A 22,246-nucleotide genomic window follows, 5' to 3' on the forward strand; every position below is an offset into this window, starting at 1 on the left:
CATTTACAGCTGAGTAAATGTATATCCTGAGTGCCTACAGTATTGTCTGCCAAACAGTATTCAGTAAATAATTTTTGAGTGAATGAATGGAGCGTATGCTTCATTTTAAATTACTTTCAGGTTGATGATCTTCATAGTCATTGCATTTTGCTCTTCTGCCCATTGGTGGTATCCTAATAAGGAGAAGAGTAAACTAGGGTTTATTTAACATCTCATGCTAGGTGTTTAATGCCATCTCATTTAATCCCTGCAACCCTGTAAGACAGGTGATGGTACCCTCCCATTTTACAGTTGAGGAAACGAGTTGTCAGAGACTAAATGGCCTATGGAAGACCAAATAGCTAATAAGTAACAAGTAATATTAAGTAGGTAATAAGTAGATTCAATATTGAAATCTAATTCTGTCTTTTCTATTTGTATATCTTACTGTCTCATCTGTATTTATCTCTACTTTTTGATGTTCAGATAGTACTTTCCACACATATCTGGAAAAGCAAAAAAGGTGGCTTTATACAGTCAGGAAATACTCTATGAACTGTGTATAGACAGATTTTTACTGTGTCTAGGATTGTATTGGGACTAAAAGTGGGAACAGTGGCCTGTAGGGATATGAAATACAGGATAGCGATTTTCAGTAATTGCTGCCTTATTTCAGGGGCTGGGTATAGGAAGAGGAGCAGACATGTTGTGGAGACATTTTGCAGTATTGTAAAGATGACTTAGGGAAAAAAAATCCGTATAAAGAGAGTAAGTCTGGGGCATTGTGATCTACAGTAGAGGTGTACTTGTGCTGCCATCTTTCCCCTCTGCTTGGCGATATTTATCAGTGTGTACATTTTCTTTTATGCTCTGAGAACCTGTTTATTTTGGGGGTAGATAAGTGTTTTCCATTTGAAAAAATGTCTTACGCTTTAAACCTCTTGAAAAGACATTATATAGCATTTATAAATGAAAATAAATACTAATGAATTAAACACACTTAGCATTATTAGTTTGTGTCTGTATTCTAGAGCCCAAATTAGAATCTCTGAACCGTGGTGTTTCACGTCCCCATAAAATGATATGTTCTCTGATCTTGGTAGACAGGAACTAGGAGAAAATGCAACCTAACTTTGGTGGTAAGGCTTGCTTATTCCTTTGTTCTTTCATTCAGTCAATAAATATTTATGAAGTTGTACTATATTAAAATGTAAGTGCATTGTGGGCAAACATTTTTGTCTCTTTGATTTACTGTTACAGGATCCATGTTGCAAAAAGTCAGGGAGCCGTCATTCACACTGCAGTTTATGTGAATTGCGCCCCCTGGAATTGTGCATTACAGTCTTTTTGTGGTATATGCTGCAGTTTACATCCTCATACAATGTCCTCTGAGGACTTGATATAAGAATTTCTTTGAGGGATCCCTGGGTGGTGCAGCGGTTTGGCGCCTGCCTTTGGCCCAGGGCGCGATCCTGGAGACCCGGGATCGAATCCCACATCGGGCTCCCGGTGCATGGAGCCTGCTTCTCCCTCTGCCTGTGTCTCTGCGCCTCTCTCTCTCTCTCTCTGTGACTATCATAAATAAATAAAAATTAAAAAAAAAAAAAAAAGAATTTCCTTGAGATACCCAGGAGTGAAATAGAGTATACATGTACTTAAATATTACTTGACATTTGCTGTTCAGGTCTCTACTTTTAGGAGTAGTTTATCGCAGTGCCTGTATCCCCAGACACCTGCCAGAATTCGGCAACAACTAGCTTTTTTTTTCTCTTTTAAGATTTTATTCATTCATTCATTCATTTATGACAGAGAGAGAGAGAGAGGGGGGCAGAGGGAGAAGCAGACTCCACGTCGGGAGTCTGACGTGGGACTTGATCCCGGGACTCCAGGATCACGACCTGGGCCAAAGTCAGGCACTAAACTGCTGAGCCACCCAGGGATCCCCAATACCTAGCTTTTTAATTGCTTTTCTTTGGTTATGAATTTTGTGAACAACTCTTTTTTAAAGATTTTATTTATTCATGAGAGACAGAGAGAGAGGGAGGCAGAGACACAGGCAGAAAGAGAAGCAGGCTCCATGCAGGGAGCCAGATGTGGGACTCGATCCGGGGACTCCAGGATCTTGTCCTGGGCCAAAGGCAGACGCTCTACTGCTAAACCACCCAGGTGTCCCTTATGAACAACTCTATGTCCATAGTAGTTTTTTTTGGTTTATCTCTAAAGTGCTGTTAATATTTTTTGCTCAATTTTTTTCCTCTTTTCTGCTGAAGTTATTTTTTCTTCTTTTCAGTGGCTTTTAGTCTTGTGCCATAGTGAGGGATACTATTTATGTCATGACCCTTTTCATAATATAATCTTTCCTCTTTAGATCTTTGATTTATTTTATTCTAGACAACCTGTCCTTTGGGGTGCCACTTGATAATATGCCAAAGTTTCTGTATATGTTCTGCTCTGATCTCTCTATTCTTTTTTTTCTTGGCCTGTTTATTCTTGTGGCAGTACCACACAGTTTTCATGACTGTGTTTTAGAAGTATATCTTAATATCCTAAATGACAAGTTCCTCTTTTTTTTTCCCCTCTTTTTTTTTTCAAAGTTGACTTAGATTTTCAAGGATCTTCATTCTTTTCATACACATTTTTAGTTAAGATTATGGAATTCCTCAAAAGATCCAGCTAGAACTTTAATTGGGAGAGTATTTGATGTATATGCTGCCAAAGTGAAGATGGCAAAGTATTTGAATTCCTAGATTAATTTTCAGAGAATTGACACCTTTGTAATAAATCCAAGAGCAAGTAACATCATTCAACATAACCTAGTTTGTATATTTCTCTTGTGGAATTTGATGCTTTCCTTGTGACCTAATATACTGTCAATTTTGGTGTTTTGTATGCTGTATTTTTATTTGGCATAAGAAAATATATGTGATGGAAAACACTAGGAGATGGAAATACTATAGTGTGGATTTATTGATTATTTGATACTTAAATCTCTTGTCTCATGTTAAGATTCTAATTTTTTTGTTGTTCAAATTCTCCTGTTTTGTGTGTATGTGTGTTTTTAAAGATTTGATTTATTTATTCATGAGAGACAGAGAGAGAGAGAGGCAGAGACATAGGCAGAGAGAGCAGCAGGCTCCCCGCAGGGTGACCCAAGTGGGACTCTATCCTGGGACTCCAGGATCACGCCCTGGGCCTAGGGCAGACGCTCAACCCCGCAGAGCCACCCAGGTGTCCCTGTGTGTGTGTTTTATTTTTAAAGATTGATTGATTCATTAGAAACACTGAGAGATAGAGAGAGGCAGAGGGAGAAGCAGGCTCCACGCAGGGAGCCGGACACTGGACTTGATCCCAGGTCTCCAGGATCTCGCCCTGGGCCGAAGGTGGCGCTAAACTGCTGAGCCACTGGGCTGCCCTGTTTGTGTGTTTTAAATAAGTTCTATACCTAACCTGAGGCTTGAACTCATCATCCCAAGATCAAGAGTTACTCTATTGACTGAGCCAACCAGGAGCCCCTATATGTTTTAACCCTATGTATATATTTTTAAAGAGACTTACTTTATTTTATTATTATTTTTAAAGATTTTATTTATTCTTGAGAGACACAGAGAGAGGGGCAGAGACTTAGGCAGAGGGAGAAGAGGCTCCCTATCGGGAGACTGATGTGGAAGTTGATCCCAGGACCCTGTGATCACGACCTGAGCCAAAGGCAGACACTCAATGACTGAGCCATGCAGGTGCCCCCCCCCCCCCCCAAAGATTTTATTTATTTATTCTGTGAGACTTTTTACATTAAAATTGTTTCTAATTTCCTTCCTGCTTTATTCTTTTTTTTTTCCTTCCTGCTTTATTCTTGATTCATTAATTGTCTAGAAGTATATTGCTTACTTTTCCAAACAGTGGGCATTTATTTTCTATGTATCTATTTATAAAAATATTTTATTTATTCATGAGAGACAGAGAGAGAGCGAGAGAGAGAGAGGCAGAGACACAGGCAGAGCGAGAAGCAGGCTCCATGCAGGGAGCCCGATGTGGGACTTGATCCCTGGTCTCCAGGATCACGCACTGGGCTGAAGGCAGGCGCTAAACTGCAGAGCCACCCAGGGATCCCTGTTATTTAGTTTAATACCACTGTGTTCAGAGAACATACTGCATATGATTTCAGTCTCTTGAAATTTGTTCTGACTTATTTTTTCACCTTATTTATGGTTAGTTTTTTTGGTAAATGTTCTGTGTGCTCTTGGAAAGAATGTGGATTCTGCAATTGGGGGTGCAGTGTTAGAAATAATGCCCAGTTGGTCATATTTATGAACCTTCTGTTTTTTTTTATATATTTTTATAGGGATTATATATTTTTAGAGGGATGAGGAGAGAGAGAGAGAAATAATTGGGGAATGGGGAGAAGAATCTTAAGCAGGCTCCACTCCCAGTGCAGGAGCTTGTCTCAGAGTTTGACCTTATGACAGTGAGGGCAGCCCCGGTGGCGCAGCGGGTTAGCACCACCTGAAGCCCGGGGTATGATCCTGGAGACCCGGGATCGAGTCCCACGTCAGGCTCCCTGCATGGAGCTTGCTTCTCCCTCTGCCTTTGTCTCTGCCCCCCCCCCCCCGCCCCCCGTGTGTGTGTCTCTCATGAATAAATAAATAAAATTCTTAAAAAAAAAAAAAGAAACTTAATGACAGTGAGATGATGACTTGAGCTGAAATCAAGAGTTGGACCCTTAACCTACCAAGCTACTACCTTGGCTTGCCTCTTTTAATGTTCCATCTTCCTTCCTATGCTATATTGTCTAGAATTTTAGTTCTGACTTTTTAAAATTTATTTTTATTTTTTTTAAAGATTTTATTTATTTATTCATGATAGACAACAGGGGGAGAGAGAGGCAGAGACACAGGCAGAGGGAGAAGCAGGCTCCATGCAGGGAGCCCGATGTGGGACTTGATCCCGGGACTCCAGGATCGCGCCCTGGGCCAAAGGCAGGCACTAAACCGCTGAGCCACCCAGGGATCCCCTAGTTCTGACTTTTTAATGGATGTAAGTACTTTGTCTTTTTCTTTAATTTTGAGTTTTTTCCAGTAGCAATAAATTTTTCTAAGATATCAATTATCTTTATATATTTTATATTATCTTTTATTTCTCGTCTTTGTGAATACTTCCTCCAGGAATATTTTCAGTTTGGGACTTTTTGTGACAAACTTTCTGTGGTATTACACGGCTGAAAATATTTTCATTATGCTCTTTCATTTAAATAAAAAATTGGGGGAGGGCAGCCTGGGTGGCTTAGGTATTTAGCACCGCCTTCAGCCCAGTGCGGGATCCTGGAGACTTGGGATGGAGTCCCATATCCAGCTCCCTGCATGGGGCATGCTTCTCCCTCTGCCTGTGTCTCTGGCTCTCTCTCTCTCTCTCTCTCTCTTTCTGTGTCTCGTGAATAAATAAATAGAATCTTAAATAAAAAAAAAAAATTGGGGGTTGCCTGATGGCTCAGCGGTTGAGTATCTGTCCTTGAGTCAGGGCGTGATCCCAGGATCTGGGATCGAGTCCTATATCGGACTCCCTGAGAGGAGCCTGCTTCTCCCTCTGCCTATGTCTCTGCCTCTCTCATGAATAAATAAATAAAATGTTTAAAAAAAATAAATTGGCTAAATTCAAAATTCTAGGTCCAGTACTTAAAAAATACTGCTTTATTGTCATCTTGTCTCTAGTGTGTTACTCTTGAAGTTTGATGTTGGTCTAATTCTCTTCTTTTTTGTAGATGTTCTTCCTCTTTTGAAGCTTACAGATCTTTTTTTTTTGTCTTTGTGCATAAATTTTGCTAATTTTAGGCGTGGTCTTTTCCTTCTTCTTTGGCAATCTTAGCATCTTAGCTCTTTTAGTCTTTGGTTTTTCATCTTTTTTTTTTTCATCTTTTTAAGATTGTTGTTAACTTATCATTTCTTTTTATTTTATTTTTTAAATATATTTTTAAAGTAATATCCATATCTAAAGTGGGGCTCAAACTCATGACTCTGAGATCATGAGTATATGCTCTTCTCATGAGCCATCCAGGCTCTGAATCTGTCCCTGAATTGATAATTGAGCAAAACTGGTTTTGAGCACTTTTGATCCCTCCCTGGAGCAATTTACCTACAGTTACTTGAATAAACAAGAAACGTAGTTACTTTTTTTTTTTTTTAAAGATTTTATTTATTTACTCGTGAGACGCACACACACACACACACACACACACAGAGGCAGAGACATAGGCAAAGGGAGAAGCAGGCTCCATGCAGGGAGGCCGATGTGGGACTCGATTCCGGGACTCCAGGGTCATGTCCTGGGCCGAAGGGAGGAGCCCAATCACTGAGCCACCCAGGCATCTGAAACTTAGTTACTTAAGCTACTTGGTACTTATTGTGGCTGATCCCTGTTGACCATTTTGGTGTCCATATGTTAAGAGGCCTATTTGGGAGAAAACCTTGAAGTTAGTTGCTTGATAAAAGTTCATTTCCTTTACAACTGTTAACACCTTTTAACTAGAGCATACTCCAGTGCTCACACTCAGGATGAGTGTTGTGGTTGTGTACATGATTGTGCAAGTTAAGGGAAGCTACTTTTGAAAAACCAAACTCCATTGCAGAGCTATACTTCCTTTTTAATCAATAACACATAATATAAATTTTAAATGTATATATAGAAACAGGAAGAGCTCATTAACAGATGTGCACAAATGAGATGGCAGCACAAATTCATGAACTGGTGAGTGGATTCTATGTTAAAAATTTGAAAATAATTTGAAATTTAGAATTTTAATTTTTTAGTTTTTACCATTGTAATTCAATTTCCAAATTTATTAGATGGGAGAATTGAAGGGAAGTGATAGTTGCTCAAGGGCATACAATTATTTAGAAGCTGCAGTTCAAATGCAAATGAAAACTAACTCCCTCCCTCCCACCTTCCCTCCCTCCCTCCCTCCCTCCCTTTCTTCCTTCCTTTTTCTTAAAATTTTATTTATTGATCCCGGGTCTCCAGGATCACACCCTGGGCTGAAGGCATAGCAGCTAAACTGCTGAGCCACCTGGGCTGCTTTCTTTTTTTTTTTTATGGTAATCTCTACACTCCACTTTGGGGCTTGAACTCACGACCCTGAGCTCAAGAGTTGCATACTCTCTGCCTGAACCAGCCAGGTGCCCCAGGAAATTTTGTTTTTAAAAATTCTTAGTATCTTTAATTGAGTAATTCTGTGTGTCAGACACTGGAGATACAGGAATACATAAGATTCTTGACCTTAGCTCTTTGCAAAGTATTTTATTTTTATTTAAAAATTATGAGGGAAAAAAAAAATAAAAATTATGAGGGGTGCCTGGGTGGCTCAGTCAGTTAAGCATCTGACTTCAGGTCATGATTTCAGGGTCCTGGGATTGAGTCCCCCATCAGGCTCTGTACTCAGGGAGGAGTCTGCTTCTCTCCCACTTCCCCTGTCCTTCCCCCTACTTGTTCTCTCTCTCTCAAAATGTTTAAGAATAAAAAAAATAAAATCCTTAAAAATATTACAAAAGTACTTCAAACAACATGGAAATGCACAGAAAAAAATAAGACCTGCCCCTCCTCCCCTAATTCCTCCAGTTCATTCTTCCTAGCAGTAACCACTGTTAAACCTGGTATACGTTGGGGGCACTTTGGGTGGCTCAGTGGGTGAGCACATCTGCCTTTGGCTCGGGTCATGATCTTGGGGTCCTGGGATTGAGCCCTGCATCGGGCTCCCTGCTCAGTGAGGAGTCTACTACTTTCTCTCTGCTGCTCTTGCCCTGCTTGTGCTCTCTCTTTCTCTGTCAAATGAATAAATAAAATCATAAAAAAAAGTGGGTATTCATCTTTCCAGACCATTCACATGTATGTATGGGTAATTTATATGTGTATCATTTTATTTTATTTTATTTATCCATGAGACAGAGAGAGAGGCAGAGACACAGGCAGAGGGAGAAGCAGGCTCCATGCAGGGAGCCCAATGAGGGATTCGATCCTGGAACCCCGGGATCCTATCCTGAGCCAAAGGTAGGCACTCAACCATTGAGCCACCTGGGCGTCCCTATATGTGTATTTTTTGAACAAATGGAATTATAACCTATATAGTATTTATGACAGTAAATTATGTGTCATGTATATTTTTTTTGTATTAGTCTTTTCTTGATGACTTTCTAATATTTTGTTGTATCATACCATCACTTAGGTAAACATTCCCTATTGGTACACAGGTTGTCATCAGGTTGTTTTTTTTTTTTTTTTTTGTCTTCAGGTTTTTATTATTTTTTTAAATTGGTTAATTTTTAAAAAAGATTTTATTTATTCATGAGAGACTCACTGAGAGAGGCAGAGACACGGGAAGGGGGAGGAGCAGGCTCCATGCAGGAAGCCCCATGCGGAACATGATCCTGGGACTCTGGGATCACGCCCTGAGCCGAAGTCCGACTCTCAACACTGAGCCACCCAGACGTCCTTTTTTTTTTTTTTTTTTTTTTTTAAAGACTTTTCTTATTTATTCATGAGAGACACAGAGAGACAGAGACGTAGAGGGAGGTTTTTAATATTATAAATAATATAGCAGAAAATGATTTTTTTATTTTTCATAGGTGAAGTTGGAATTACGGAGTCAAAGGTGTATATGTATTTTTAATTTTTATAGGTTTTTCCAGATTGTTCTTTAAACATTTTTTTTTTAAACATTTTTTAAAAAAATTTATTTATTTACGATAGTCACACTCAGAGAGAGAGAGAGAGGCAGAGACACAGGCAGAGAGAGAAGCAGGCTCCATGCACCGGGAGCCCGACGTGGGACTTGATCCCGGGTCTCCAGGATCGTGCCCTGAGCCAAAGGCAGGCGCCAAGCCGCTGCGCCACCCAGGGATCCCTTTTAAACATTTTGGTTAAATCAGTTTGCACCCCATTCTTCAATGGTCTCAGAATTACTAAGTTTTTATGTATCTTTTTTGGTGGCTGATTAAGGAGTTAGGCTTTAACCTTCTTGAAGAGCAGAGACAATCTTGTCATCAAGTATCTTTAGAATCTAACACAATAGATGCTTAATAAGTTTTGTTTATGAAAGGAATGAATCACTGAAGAGAATTTAATAAGCTTATGGAGTTATATTAATTCTACAAAGCCAAGCAAGTACCCTTACTTGAGACTGTATCCACTGTTAGGGTGTAGGTGTAATATTTGTTCTTCTGTGCCCTCACCTGGTTCTTGTAAACAATATTATGAGGTGAATAGTAGTTTTTAATTACAGTGGTAATGCTGCTATATAAAACTGGTCCTGGGGATCCCTGGGTGGCACAGCGGTTTAGCGCCTGCCTTTGGCCTAGGGCGTGATCCTGGAGACCTGGGATCGAATCCCACATCGGGCTCCCGGTGCATGGAGCCTGCTTCTCCCTCTGCCTGTGTCTCTGCCTCTCTCTCTCTCTCTCTCTCTCTGTGTGTGTGACTATCATAAAAAACAAACAAACAAACAAAAAAACTGGTCCTGTCCAATATTTATGTCTGTGGCATTTTTCTGTACCTATGTCTTTTTCTCATTTTAAGTATCTAGTTAGATTAAAAATTATTTTTCAGGAAGAAAAATGTATCCTAAATTAGACTTTTTTTAAAATAATTTCTCAGTTCATTTCTTTATTTTTTATTTTTTATTTTTTTTCTCAGTTCATTTCTATAACATTTCTTTGTATATTCTTTTCATATATTCATTCTTATTTAGAAATCTTAAACAATTAAGCCATTGCTCCTGGGATATTTGAGTAAAATTCAGGATCTTTTGTGTGCCTGAAGTTTCAGACTTTGTGGAATAGCATTGGCTCTAAACAAATAAATAGCAGTGTGAGTTTTGTTTTCTGCAGTCATGGTAACTGCTGAAAGAAAAAGAAAGTGAGTGCTTTTCTAAGCCTTTTCATGAAAGCAGTATTTATTAAAAAAAAGGTTGAAAAAAGGACTGTCTTATATAGGAAGTGGGAAAATATTGATTGTACTTACATACTTTTTTGATCCAACCTTGGGTGATAATCTTCCTATTTTGTTTATTTTTTGTCTCTTTGAGGATCTTTTTCTCATGAGTTATCTTACTCTTTAAAGTTTTATTTTACTCTCTTTTATGCTTTCTTTTATTTACAAGAAACCCGGTCATCTTAACTTTTATTTTTTAATTTTGTTTTTATCTTTTTTTTAAAAGATTTTTATTTATTTATTCATGAGAGACACAGAGAGAGGGAGGCAGAGACATAGGCAGAGGGAGAAGCAGGCTCCATGCGGGAGCCGAATGTGGGACTTGATCCCGGGTCTCCAGGATCACGCCCTGGGCGGAAGGCTGGCGTTAAACCGCTGAGCCACCCAGGCATCCCCTTTATTTATTTTTTTTAAAGACTGTTTGAGAGAGAGAGAGAGAGGGGCAGAGGGAAGGGGAAAGAGAAATCTCAAGCCAACTCTACATGAGCATAAAGCCTGATATGGGGCTCCATCCTACGACCCTGAAATTGCAACTTGAGCCAAAACCAAGAGTCTAATGCTTAAAGGACTGTGCCACTCAGAGGCCCCTTTATCTTATATTTTAAGAAAAGTCTTGGTGTGCCTGGCTGGCTCAGTTCATAGAGCATGTACTCTTGATCTTGGGGTCATGAATTTGACTTTTTTTTTTTTTTTTTAAAGAGGGGTCATGAATTTGAGCTCCACATTGGGAGTGGAGCTTTTTTTAAGAAAAAAATAAGGGCGGGGCATTAAAAAAATAAAAGAAAAAAGATTCTTCCTTGACTTCTTTGACTTTTTAACCTCTTTAGATTGTTTTTCTTTTTTTTTTTAAGATTTTGGATTTTTTTTATTCTAAAGATTTTGTTTATTTATGAGAGAGAGACAGGCAAAGGAAGAAGCAGGCTCTATGCAGGGAGCCCAACGTGGGACTGGATCCCAGGTCTCCAGGATCACACCCTGGGCCCAAGGTGGTGCTAAACCGCTGAGCCACCCAGGCTGCCCTGTTTCATTTCTTTCTTCACACTGACACTTCCTGTAAGAATCTCTGTGACCCAGCAATTACGCTATGAGGGATTTATCCCAAAAATACAAATGTAGTGACCCAATTACCGTGCTGTATTTATAGCAGCAATGTTCACAATAGCCAAATTATGGAAAGAGCCCAAATGTCCATCGACAAATGGATGGATAAAGAAGATGTGGTGCATTTACACACACACACACACACACACACACACAGGTATATTACTCAGCCATAAAAAAAGAAATCTTACTATTTGCAATGACATGGATGGAACTAGAGGGTATTTTATGCTAAGCGAAATAAGTCAGAGAAAGACAATTATCATATTTCACTCAAGTGGAATTTAAGAAACAAAACAAGACAAACCATAAGAGACTCTTAATCATTTTTTTTTTATTTTATTTATTTATGATAGTCACAGAGAGAGAGAGAGAGAGAGAGAGAGAGAGAGATAGGCAGAGACATAGGCAGAGGGAGAAGCAGGCTCCATGCACTGGGAGCCCGACGTGGGATTCGATCCCGGGTCTCCAGGATCGCGCCCTGGGCCAAAGGCAGGCGCTAAACTGCTGCGCCACCCAGGGATCCCGAGACTCTTAATCAATCGTAGGAAACAAACTGAGGATTGCTGGAGGGGAGAGGGTAGGGAGATGGGTTAGCTGGGTGATGTAATGAGCATTGGGTATTATAAAAGACTGATGAATCACTGAATCTAACTCTGATAATAATACATTATATGTTAATTAATTTAATTTAAATAAAAGAATAAAAAGGGTATAGTTCCATAGTCCTCACCTGTACCTTCTCATTGCTGAGTTCTTTTTTTTTTTTTTAGTTTTTTTTTCATTTATTTATGATAGTCACACACAGAGAGAGAGAGAGAGAGGCAGAGACATAGGCAGAGGGAGAAGCAGGCTCCATGCACCGGGAGCCCGACGTGGGATTCGATCCCGGGTCTCCAGGATCGCGCCCTGGGCCAAAGGCAGGCCCTAACCGCTGCGCCACCCAGGGATCCCATTGCTGAGTTCTTTAGCGATTTCTCTCCTGCATTTCACAAAGGTTGCCCTATCAGAAGTTATAGTGATGTTCTAATTACCAATCCACAGGTTTATTAGCTTTTTTCCCATTTAGTCTTTTTGAAAGAAACTTCCACTCCCTGTTTTAGTGAGACACTGTATTTCTCTCTATTTTATACAAGATCCTATCTGCTCTTTGATTGAATATAGGCATTTTTTAAGAATTATACTTGTTTTTTTCATTCCATATATTATGTATAATCCTTCTTTGTACATTTTTAAAAAGATTTTATTTATTTGAGAGAGTGCGTGCCTGCATGCATGCACACAAGTTGGGGGAGGTAGAGGGAGGGAGAGAAGCAGACTCTGTTGAGTATGGAGCCAGATGTGAGGTTCCCCGATCTTGATCCCAGTACCCTGAGATTACGATCTGAACTGAACTCAGACTCTTAACCAACCCAGGTGCCCCTGACCTATGATCCCTCTATTATAATATCTATGTCTAGTCCTCACCTCACTCTATCTCAGAGCTGCATTTCCCACAGCCTGATAGACATCTCCCTACATTTCTGGCTAGAAATCTAAACCCAACTTTTTTTTTTTTTTTTTTTTTGTTAAGATTTTATTTATTCATGAGAGATACAGAGAAGGAGAGAGAAATAGAGACACAGGTAGAGGGAGAAGCAGGCTCCATGCAGGGAGCCCAGTGTGAGACCCCATCCCCCCATCCCAGGACTCCAGGATCACTCCCTGGGCCAAAGGCAGGTGCTAACCCATTGAGCCACCCAGGGATCCCCCCAACTTTTTTCTTAAGGTTTTTTTTTTTTTTTTTAATTTATTCAGAGCGACGTAGAAACACAGGCAGAGGGAGAAGCAGGCTCCATGCAGGGAGCCCATCCTGGGACTCAGTCCCAGATCCCCGGATCACACCCCGAGCCAAAGGCAGATGATCAACCGCTGAGCCACCCAGGCATCCCTAAACCTAACTTTTGAAATTAGAATTCACCATTACACTTCTTCCTTTAACATCTGTCTCCTGGCTTCCCTCCACACCCACTAAAACATGACAACCCCTTTTTTTAAAAAAATTTTTTATTTATTCATGAGAGACACAGAGAGAGACAGAGAGACAGACACAGGCAGAGAGAGAAGCAGGCTCCATGCAGGAAGCCTGATGTGGAACTCCAACCAGGGACTCCAGGATCACGCCCTGGGCCGAAGGTAGCGCTAAACCACTGAGCCACCTGAGCTGCCCGACAACCACTTTTACACCTGTAGTTACTGTGCTTATTTGAATGCTGGTGTTACTAATTTCTCAGTAATTCTGCTTCCTGGAATCAATATCTTATTTTTGACTTCTACAGTTCTGCATGAGGCCATCGTGAAGCCTTGAATTAGTCTCATGGTCTGTTAACCATCTCCTTGACTTTCTCATTTTTTAATGTCATAGTTGCATATGTTCTTTTTGTCTTTACTTTAAAATCTAAGTTCTAGGGCAGCCCTGGTGGCGCAGCAGTTTGGCGCCGCCTGCAGCCCAGGGCGTGGTCCTGGAGACCCTGGATCGAGTCCCATGTCAGGCTCTCTGTATGATGCCTGCTTCTCCCTCTGCCTGTGTCTCTGCCCCCCTCCCCGTCTCTATGAATAAATAAATAAAATATTAAAAAAAATAAAATCCAAGTTCTAGATTTCTGACAAATTCTGATCTGAGCAGGAAGTCTTTCCTAAGAAGTAGAGCAGCATAAGTTGTTTTCTGCTTCACTATTCTCAAGTTCTTTTGCCTGTTTGAGATTTGTGGTAGAATAATGGCCAGTATTTATAGTAGCTGATGAGTATGGCTTAAGAGACTCTAAGACTCAAGGAGAAAATGATTTTTGCTAACTGAAAAAATTATATTTAAGATGAGAATTTGGAGTAAAATGTCATTTAGGTGGGAATGACTTTGTTTTCATTGTACTTTTATTTTCTTGAGCATTTGGCACTGTAACATTTCTCTTGGAAGTTACCTCGTCTTTGAATCATGTTCCTCTGACCATTCTTTGTGCTCCATTATCATGTTTTTTTTTTTTTTTAATGTTTATTTACTTATGATAGTCACACAGAGAGAGAGAGAGAGGCAGAGACACAGGCAGAGGGAGAAGCAGGCTCCATGCACCGGGAGCCCGACGTGGGATTCGATCCTGGGTCTCCAGGATCGCGCCCTGGGCCAAAGGCAGGCGCGAAACCACTGCGCCACCCAGGGATCCCTCCATTATCATGTTTTTACAAAATAAAGTCTGCATCATTTATGATGTCTTTGTTCATCTCTACTAGCAGTTATCATTGTTTTTGTTTTAAACGAATTGTATACTTCCATTATGGGACTTACTATAATGTGCCATATAGCATCATCGTGACTATCAACCCAGTAGATTGTGTGTTGAGTTCAAGTAGGTCTTAATCCTTTTTACTATTGTCCTACAAGTCTTTTTTTTTTTTTTTTTTTTAAAGAACTTATGTATTTATTCGTGAGAGACATGGAGAGACAGAGGCAGAGACACAGGCAGAGGGAGAAGCAGGCTCCATGCAGGGAGCCCGATGTGGGACTCAATCCCAGCACTCCAGGATCATGCCCTGGGCTGAAGGCAGCGCTAAACCACTGAGCCACCCAGGTGTCCCTGTCCTACAAGTCTTAAGTACACAGTCGGGTCCTCAGTAAATGTTTGCTAAATGAAATTATTCCTTTAGTCTGAGATGCCTTTCTTACTCATGGATTGTAATCACTGACACAAATTGCTAAATGACTGTGGGTAGATTGTGTAATCTCTCTTAAGTATCTTTGTTCTGAAACTGGCAACGCCTTCCCTCAAAGAGTTAGGTTATAATTAACTAGTAAAAAACTTTGAAGATGAAAAAGTTAAAGTTGATCGTTAAGATCATCCTATTAAAGGCAAACTGTTAATATCAGGTTTGTAGGTAAAAGCTTTCCCAGGGGTACCTGGGTGAATCAGCAGCTGAGTGCTTGCCTTTGGCCCTGGGGCATGATCCTGGAGTCCCAGGATCGAGTCCCACATTAGGCTCCCTGGAGCCTGCTTCTCTCTCTGCCTGTGTCTGTGCTTTTCTCTCTGTCTCTCAGAAATTAATAAGCACAAATATTTAAAAATAAAAAATAAAAAATAATAAAAGCTTTCCCAAAGCTTGAAGTTAATTAAATGGTGTTGAAGTATAGTTAATTTGTATGTATTTACATTTTGGTTATTTACTTATTCTGAGGTCTCTGTCATAGAACCAGGTTCAAAATGAAACCCCACCATGATAAGAAAACCACAATAGAATAGTGCAGCAATTGGGATGATGTGCTTCACATACTTAAATTGTATTATATGCTAGAAGTTCTCAAATTTTTGGGTTCTAAGAATCATTTGGAGGCCCTTGTTAAAAAAATTCGAGAGATCCTAGTTAGGAGGTTGTTTATTTATTTATTTATTTTTTTATTTTTAAAATTTTTATTTATTTATGATAGTCACACACACAGAGAGAGGCAGAGACATAGGCAGAGGGAGAAGCAGGCTCCATGCACCGGGAGCCCGATGTGGGATTCGATCCTAGGTCTCTAGGATCGCGCCCTGGGCCAAAGGCAGGCGCTAAACTGCTGCACCACCCAGGGATCCCGGTTATGTTTCTTTAAATGAGATCAGATGATTTCTGAATCAGGTAGTATGTAGGTAACGCTTTTGAGAGAGACTACTGAATGGAACTGAAAAAAAGCTAATATAATATGAGAGAATGAGCAGTAAATAAGCCTATAAATTTGGAGCTGGCTCAGTTGCAAGTGCATGATTTTTTTTTTTTTAAGATTTTATTTATTTACTCATGAGAGACACAGAAAGAGAGAGGCAGAGACACAAGCAGAGGGAGAAGATCACGCCCTGGGCAGAAGGGAGGTGCTCAACCACTGAGCTACCCAGGCGTCCCAAAATAAGGGTCTTGAAGGGTAAGTGGTAGGATTTGATTAGGAGTAATGCCCTCTGGGACTGTCTAAATTGGTGAAGTAGTTCACAGGTATCTTTCTGTATTCACAACATACCTTAGTTTAGAACACATGACATTGCTTCCTCAGTGACTACTTGTTGAATTTGTTATTAAATAATGCTTTTCAGACACTTATGTGGACAGGAATCAAATTTTTTTCTGATTGGAAAGTCTGGGATGGAGCACATTTGGAGTGACAAAGGTAGAGTAATCAAGTCCTGGATGAGTGGTTGCATTAGATGACCTTTAGGACACACTTTAACCTTAGTATTTTTAGAAATTTCTAAGGTGGAATGTTTGAGAAAATAGAACTGTTGTATATTAGGAATGGCAGGACCTAATTTTTCCCCCCCTCTGGTTTTGTCATAATTGTTAGCCATGTGATGTTGGGCTAGTTAATATACTCCATTAAAGGGTGAGGGTTGGAGAAGGAAAGAGGCTGAGGAAGTGAAATAGTAATTTTAAGATTTATTATTAGAAAGAGCGTGAGCGAGTAGGAGGAGGGACAGAGGGAGAGGGGGAGACAAGCACACTCCCCACTGAGTGCAGAGCCTGATGCAGCTTGATCCCACGACTCTGAGATCACGATCTGAGTCAAAATCCAGTCGGTTCCCCAAAATAGTGCATTTTAAAAAAGCACTCATTTGTTAACTACAGTAAGCATGTTTATTGATAAGGGCTATTACATGATTCAGTTGCATCTTAAATAGTTTTTCCTTCTTTACTGAGTATAGTTTGGAAGTAGCTAACCAGTTTTTCTTGGTAATTTAAACTGTATAATAAGTGGTGCTGTATGTTACACAACTAATAGGTTTATTTTCCTTAATTATAGATAGTCTTATGTGTGAATATCTGTTAATTTTTCCCTTTCTGTCATTTAGTATGAATGTGGCTTGTGGCTCTTGTAGCTCATGGCAAATTGTATTACATCACAAAATCAGAAATTGATCTTTTTGTAAAAAAAGTTTTTCAGTAAATGAATGTTAAATCTATAGGTTATATTTGAATATCTTTAAACATCTATAGTATTACAAGTTTTTTAAAAATGTAAGCCCTAAGTACAACATGGAGCTTGAACTCAAGACCCTGAGATCAAGAGTTCCATGCTCTAGCAGCTGAGCTAGCCCGGCACTATTATTATGAGTATTTTTTAAGTTTGTTTGTTAATGGCTACACTTTGGTTATTTGTGAATGTACTTGTCTTGCTTTGGGAGATATGATTTAGAAGTGTGCATTTATGAAAAGGGTAGTTCTTATATTTTTCTTAAATTTGTAGCATAAAAGGAAATAAAACCATATATTTATATGGTAACATATTAAAAATGGTCATACATACCTTTGAAATACTGATCTATCACGTCAAGTGATAGAAGTATTAGCATATGAATTAAATCATCTCTAAAGTAAAGGTGATCTTTCCTCTGCTCTCTTACCCACTTGCCCAATATCCAAGGAATTGAGTGGTGAAGAGGAAAGCTGCTGTGTGGACAGTGACCTTGCTGTAGTCTGAGAACATGTGGCTGGGGAGAGAATAATGGAAATGTTATGGATGGAGGTCTCTGGTTGAGAAATTGGTTATTTAAACAAATTATTCATTGAAAAAGCAAGTAAATAAATATATTGAAGATAATAGAAGCCAGGTTCCTCCCTGAGAAGAGCTTACAAACATAAAAGGGGAAAGTCTAGCAAGAAACTTAAGATGTGGAATTAGAATTAGAAGCCTTGGTGTGCATACATATGTTACTCATGGACAGATAAAGAAATAGGTATAGATGTGTAGGTTTATGTATATATTTATAGTCATATACTTTCTAGCTCTCTATGCTGAGAGGATTCAATAACAGTGAAACCCCACTAACTAGTAGAGCAATGGCGGAGACTGTGGCAGACACCCGGCGGCTGATAACCAAGCCGCAGAACCTCAATGATGCCTACGGGCCCCCCAGCAACTTCCTGGAGATCCATGTGAGCAACCTGCAGACGGTGGGGGTCAGCCGGGGCCACTTCACCACCTACAAAATCAGGGTCAAGACAAATCTCCCGGGGAGCCCTGGTGGCTCGGCGGTTTAGCACTGCCTTCGGCCCCGGGCATGATCCTGGAGACCCGGGATCGAGTCCCATGTCGGCTCCCTGAGTGGAGCCTGCTTCTCCCTCTGCCTGTGTCTCTGCCTCTCTCTCTCTCTGTGTCTCTATGAATGAATAAATAAAATCTTAAAAAAAAAAAAAAAAAAAGACAAATCTCCCTATTTTCAAGCTGAAGGAATCTACTGTTAGAAGAAGATACAGTAAAAAAAAAAAAAAAAAAAAAAAAAAAAAAAAAAAAAGAAGATACAGTGACTTTGAATGGCTGTGAAGTGAGTTAGAGCAAGGTTGTAGTTCCCCCTCTCCCTGGAAAAGCATTTTTGCGTCAGCTTCCTTTTAGAGGTGATGATGGAATATTTGATGACAATTTTATTGAAGAAAGGAAGCAAGGAGGGGTAGCCCGGGTGGCTCAGCGGTTTAGTGCCTGCCTTCGGCCCAGGGCGTAATCCTGGAGACCTGGGATCGAGTCCCACGTCGGGCTCCCTGCATGGAGCCTGCTTCTCCCTCTGCCTGTGTCTCTGCCTCTCTTTCTCTCTGTGTCTCTTATGAATAAATAAATAAAAATCTTTAAAAAAATAAAAATTTAAAAAGAAAGGAAGCAAGGGCTGGAGCAGTTTATAAACAAGGTCGCTGGTCATCCTCTGGCACAGAATGAACGTTGTCTTCGCATGTTTTTACAGGACGAAATTATAGATAAAAGCTATACACCATCTAAAATAAGACATGCCTGAAATTTGGTGAGAAGGGGCGCAAAAAAAACAAAAAACAAAAAACAACTTTCCATGATTGTTAATGATTCATATGCACCAGTGAAGAAGTTCTAACTTCTAGCATGCTGCACAGAAATTGGTATAACATGCCTTCAGTATACTAACATTCATATGCTCAGTTTTGTTTTGTTTTGGCAGTTGACAAGTTAATTTGCTTTAGTGAAAATCCCTCATTCACCCTTTGTCTATGAATAGCTCTTCCTTGCTGTTTTAATGTGGTACACACTATAGCCTCGCAGACCTGTTACTCCAGTATAATCTGCAGTGTCCTAACTAAAGTTACTGACTTGGTCTTATCTGCACAGCTTTTGTGTCCTGTTTGCTTCTTGAATCTGATTAACTAGAATATTTCTCTTGCTCCTTTTTAATATGTGATGTCACTTGACCTGATTTATGTGTAGAAGCACTACACCATTGGTTTCCAGTACCCTATGTGTAAGATACACACTTATGTGCAGAAAATATCTCCCTTCAGGCTTGTAATATACCCTTCACGTGGAAGATCAATGAGGGAAATCTTTATATTCTGTATAAAAACAAATCAAATTTATATACTAAAATCATTTGTCTAAAAATTTAAGTTTTCAGATAAAAATAAAAAAACATTTCTGATATGCAAAAAAAAAAAAAAAAAAAAAAAAAAAAGAAACCCCTAACAGCACACCTAATGCCCACATTTTGGTTTCTTTTTTTTTTTTTTTTTAATAAAGATTTATTTTTTTGAGAGAGAGGGTGCATGCATGTGTGCATGTGAGTGGGAGGAGGGGCAGAGGGAGAGAATCTTCAAACAGAATCTGCATTGAGCACAGAGCCCAACAAGGGTCTGGATCCCATGACCTATGAGCTCATGATCTGAGCCAAAACCAAGAGTCAAATGCTTAACTGACTAAACCACCTAGGTGCCCCAATTCCTAAATACTATCCTTGATTAAAAGGAGTCAGGGCCCTTGGAGAAATGACTAATTCTAGAGTCAGGGAGGGAAGGTAGAAGATGAGTTTATTATTTCTTTTTTTAAAAAATTTTTTTTTCCAATTTATTTATTTATGATAGAGAGGCAGAGACACAGGCAGAGGGAGAAGCAGGCTCCATGCACCGGGAGCCCGATGTGGGATTCGATCCCAGGTCTCCAGGATCGCACCCTGGGCCAAAGGCAGGCGCCAAACCGCTGCGCCACCCAGGGATCCCAGAAGATGAGTTTAGATAGTTTTGTGTCAGAAAGCAAGGAAGTACTCAAAATGATGAGGTCATGTCAAAAGAGTATGGGAAACCACTTTGAAAGGGCCCTCAGTTGACAAATCTTGTGTAATTTGAGCAACAAAATAGAGTAATGGATTATAACCTATAGTATAAAATAAGAATCCATGATTCCATACTGATAAAATTAATGAGTAAATGAATTAGACAAGGGAATGGAGGGAAAGCTCTTTAAAATAAAATGCCAACTAAAAAAAATGTAGAAGGAATGATGGAATTAGGTTATCACCATCACAATGGTATTAGATAAAAGAGAAATAGTCCATGAATGTATCAGGATGTATCAGGAAACTAACAGCTAGTGGGTGAAAGTTTGATGAGGAATGGGATATTGGCGAATTATCAGGAAAATTCCTCATTCTAATCAAACACAAAGGGATTGTGGCAGATACCTGGCAGATACCAACTTGACCAGGTGATCAAGGTTATACCTAATAATGGGTAAGTAAGTACACACAGTATAATTTCTAGACATTCTTTCCAAGAATGTATGGTCTGAATCTGGTTATGAGGAGCATCAGTGATCCACATTGAGGGTCATCCTAGAAAACCAAAGGGCAATCAAGACTCTTTATAGTCAAGGACATGAAAGATGGGGGAAAACTAGAGAGGTATTCTAGATAGAAGACAGAGGAGATATGATAACTAAATACAGTATATGTTCTTGGATAGGATACTGAACCTGCATCAAATAAAATTTAATTGGCTCTGTGTTATATTAATGTTCATTTCCTGATTCCTTGTTTTGGGATGTATGCACTGGAATATTTAGGAGAGAATGAGGAATCATGTCATAAAAAGATACATACATACATCGTTTCTGTAGGCTTGAAACTGTTTTAAGATAAAAACAAACTATATATGTTTTGATTATAAATGCAATCTAATTCCTTTGTTTCTACATTTACACATTATTGCAATTACTATACTTGTAAAGTGATTCATTTAGTAAATATTGGTTGAATAGATACTATACTTTATCAAGAATTTAGGAATTCTGTGTTTTAATGGGAATAATATATTTTTAACTTTGTTTCAGAAAGCTGAAGTTGATGGTAGTTTAAGTGATAGCCACGTGTCTCCTCCAGCCAAACGCACTTTGAAACAACCTGATTCTGTTTGCAAAGACAAATCAAAATCACGAAGTACTGGTCAGCGAGAGGAATGGAACATATCAACTGGACAGACCAGGTGAGAAATAAGAACTCATCCATTGTTATTTCATGAATTATTTGATACGATTCAGGGCTCATATTAATGCTAATTTTCTTTAAAAAAGCCACTAATGTGTAGAAACACTTATAGATGGTTTAAATTTGTTTTATAATTTTGTATGTGTCTCTTTTCTTTAAACATGACATAAAATATATTTGTCTTATAAAAATATGTAGTATATAATAGAAACTATTAAAACAATAAGGATTTTGATCTTAAATGTCCATATATATTTATACTTCTGAAAGTTTAAATAAAAACATTGGTTATTCATTGGTTATTTTTATCTGAAAATGAAATCTCCCCTTTCTAAAATTATTAAATATTATACTTGAATTGATATACTAAAATGTACTAAAGTAAAAATTAATTTTTAAGGACATCTTTTGTTTGCTTATTTTTAGTTTAAGTTTGCTTTGGGTTTGGCTCAGTATGTATCAGGAAAACTTATTTTTACACACTTACCAAAGTAAATAGTAATTAATGTATAGGATAGGCACACACACAGAAAAGATTTAAGCATTGAACTTAGAATTTTTAGCTTCTCTTTTCCTCCAGTCTTTGATGTAGAAATGCTGATGATGTGCTGACTACAAACAAAAGTAAAAGGAAAATTCTTCGACTTTTTTCCTTCTTGAAGTACTTAAAAATTACTTGATTTTATATGTCCAGGTAAATTCTGGATACTGTTACTCTCTAATGGAAAAAAAATCTTCGGGGTTTATAGGCTTTGATAGACAGTATACATTTACTAGTCCCTAAAGAGTCTGTGGTTCAGTATGTTCCAGAAGATGCACCACTTTTCTATAACTTTTGTATTTCGCATTTTCTGGGAGCTGAGTCGGAAAATCTTGAATCATAGTCTGTTGATTTTTCTTTTCCCACACTCATTCATCTGTGAGATAAAACAGAT

General features: G+C 39.0%; 1 protein-coding gene and 1 long non-coding RNA gene across 3 annotated transcripts in view; one reads left to right on the forward strand and one right to left on the reverse strand.

Annotated features, from left to right (window-relative positions):
- Positions 1–22,246, forward strand: part of ATAD2B (ATPase family AAA domain containing 2B) — a 156,985-nt gene that overhangs the window by 5,611 nt on the left and 129,128 nt on the right. For both annotated transcript variants that reach the window (XM_077843971.1, XM_077843970.1), the window contains exon 2: positions 21,158–21,309. In XM_077843971.1, coding sequence (XP_077700097.1) covers positions 21,158–21,309 — 152 coding nt within the window. The remainder of the gene's footprint in view (positions 1–21,157; positions 21,310–22,246) is intronic.
- Positions 21,816–22,246, reverse strand: part of LOC144281145 (uncharacterized) — a 37,762-nt gene continuing 37,331 nt past the window's right edge. The window contains exon 3 of the long non-coding RNA XR_013349585.1: positions 21,816–22,228. This is a non-coding gene — a long non-coding RNA (uncharacterized LOC144281145). The remainder of the gene's footprint in view (positions 22,229–22,246) is intronic.

The sequence above is a fragment of the Canis aureus genome, chromosome 12, assembly GCF_053574225.1.
Source record: "Canis aureus isolate CA01 chromosome 12, VMU_Caureus_v.1.0, whole genome shotgun sequence".
NCBI lineage: Eukaryota > Metazoa > Chordata > Mammalia > Carnivora > Canidae > Canis > Canis aureus.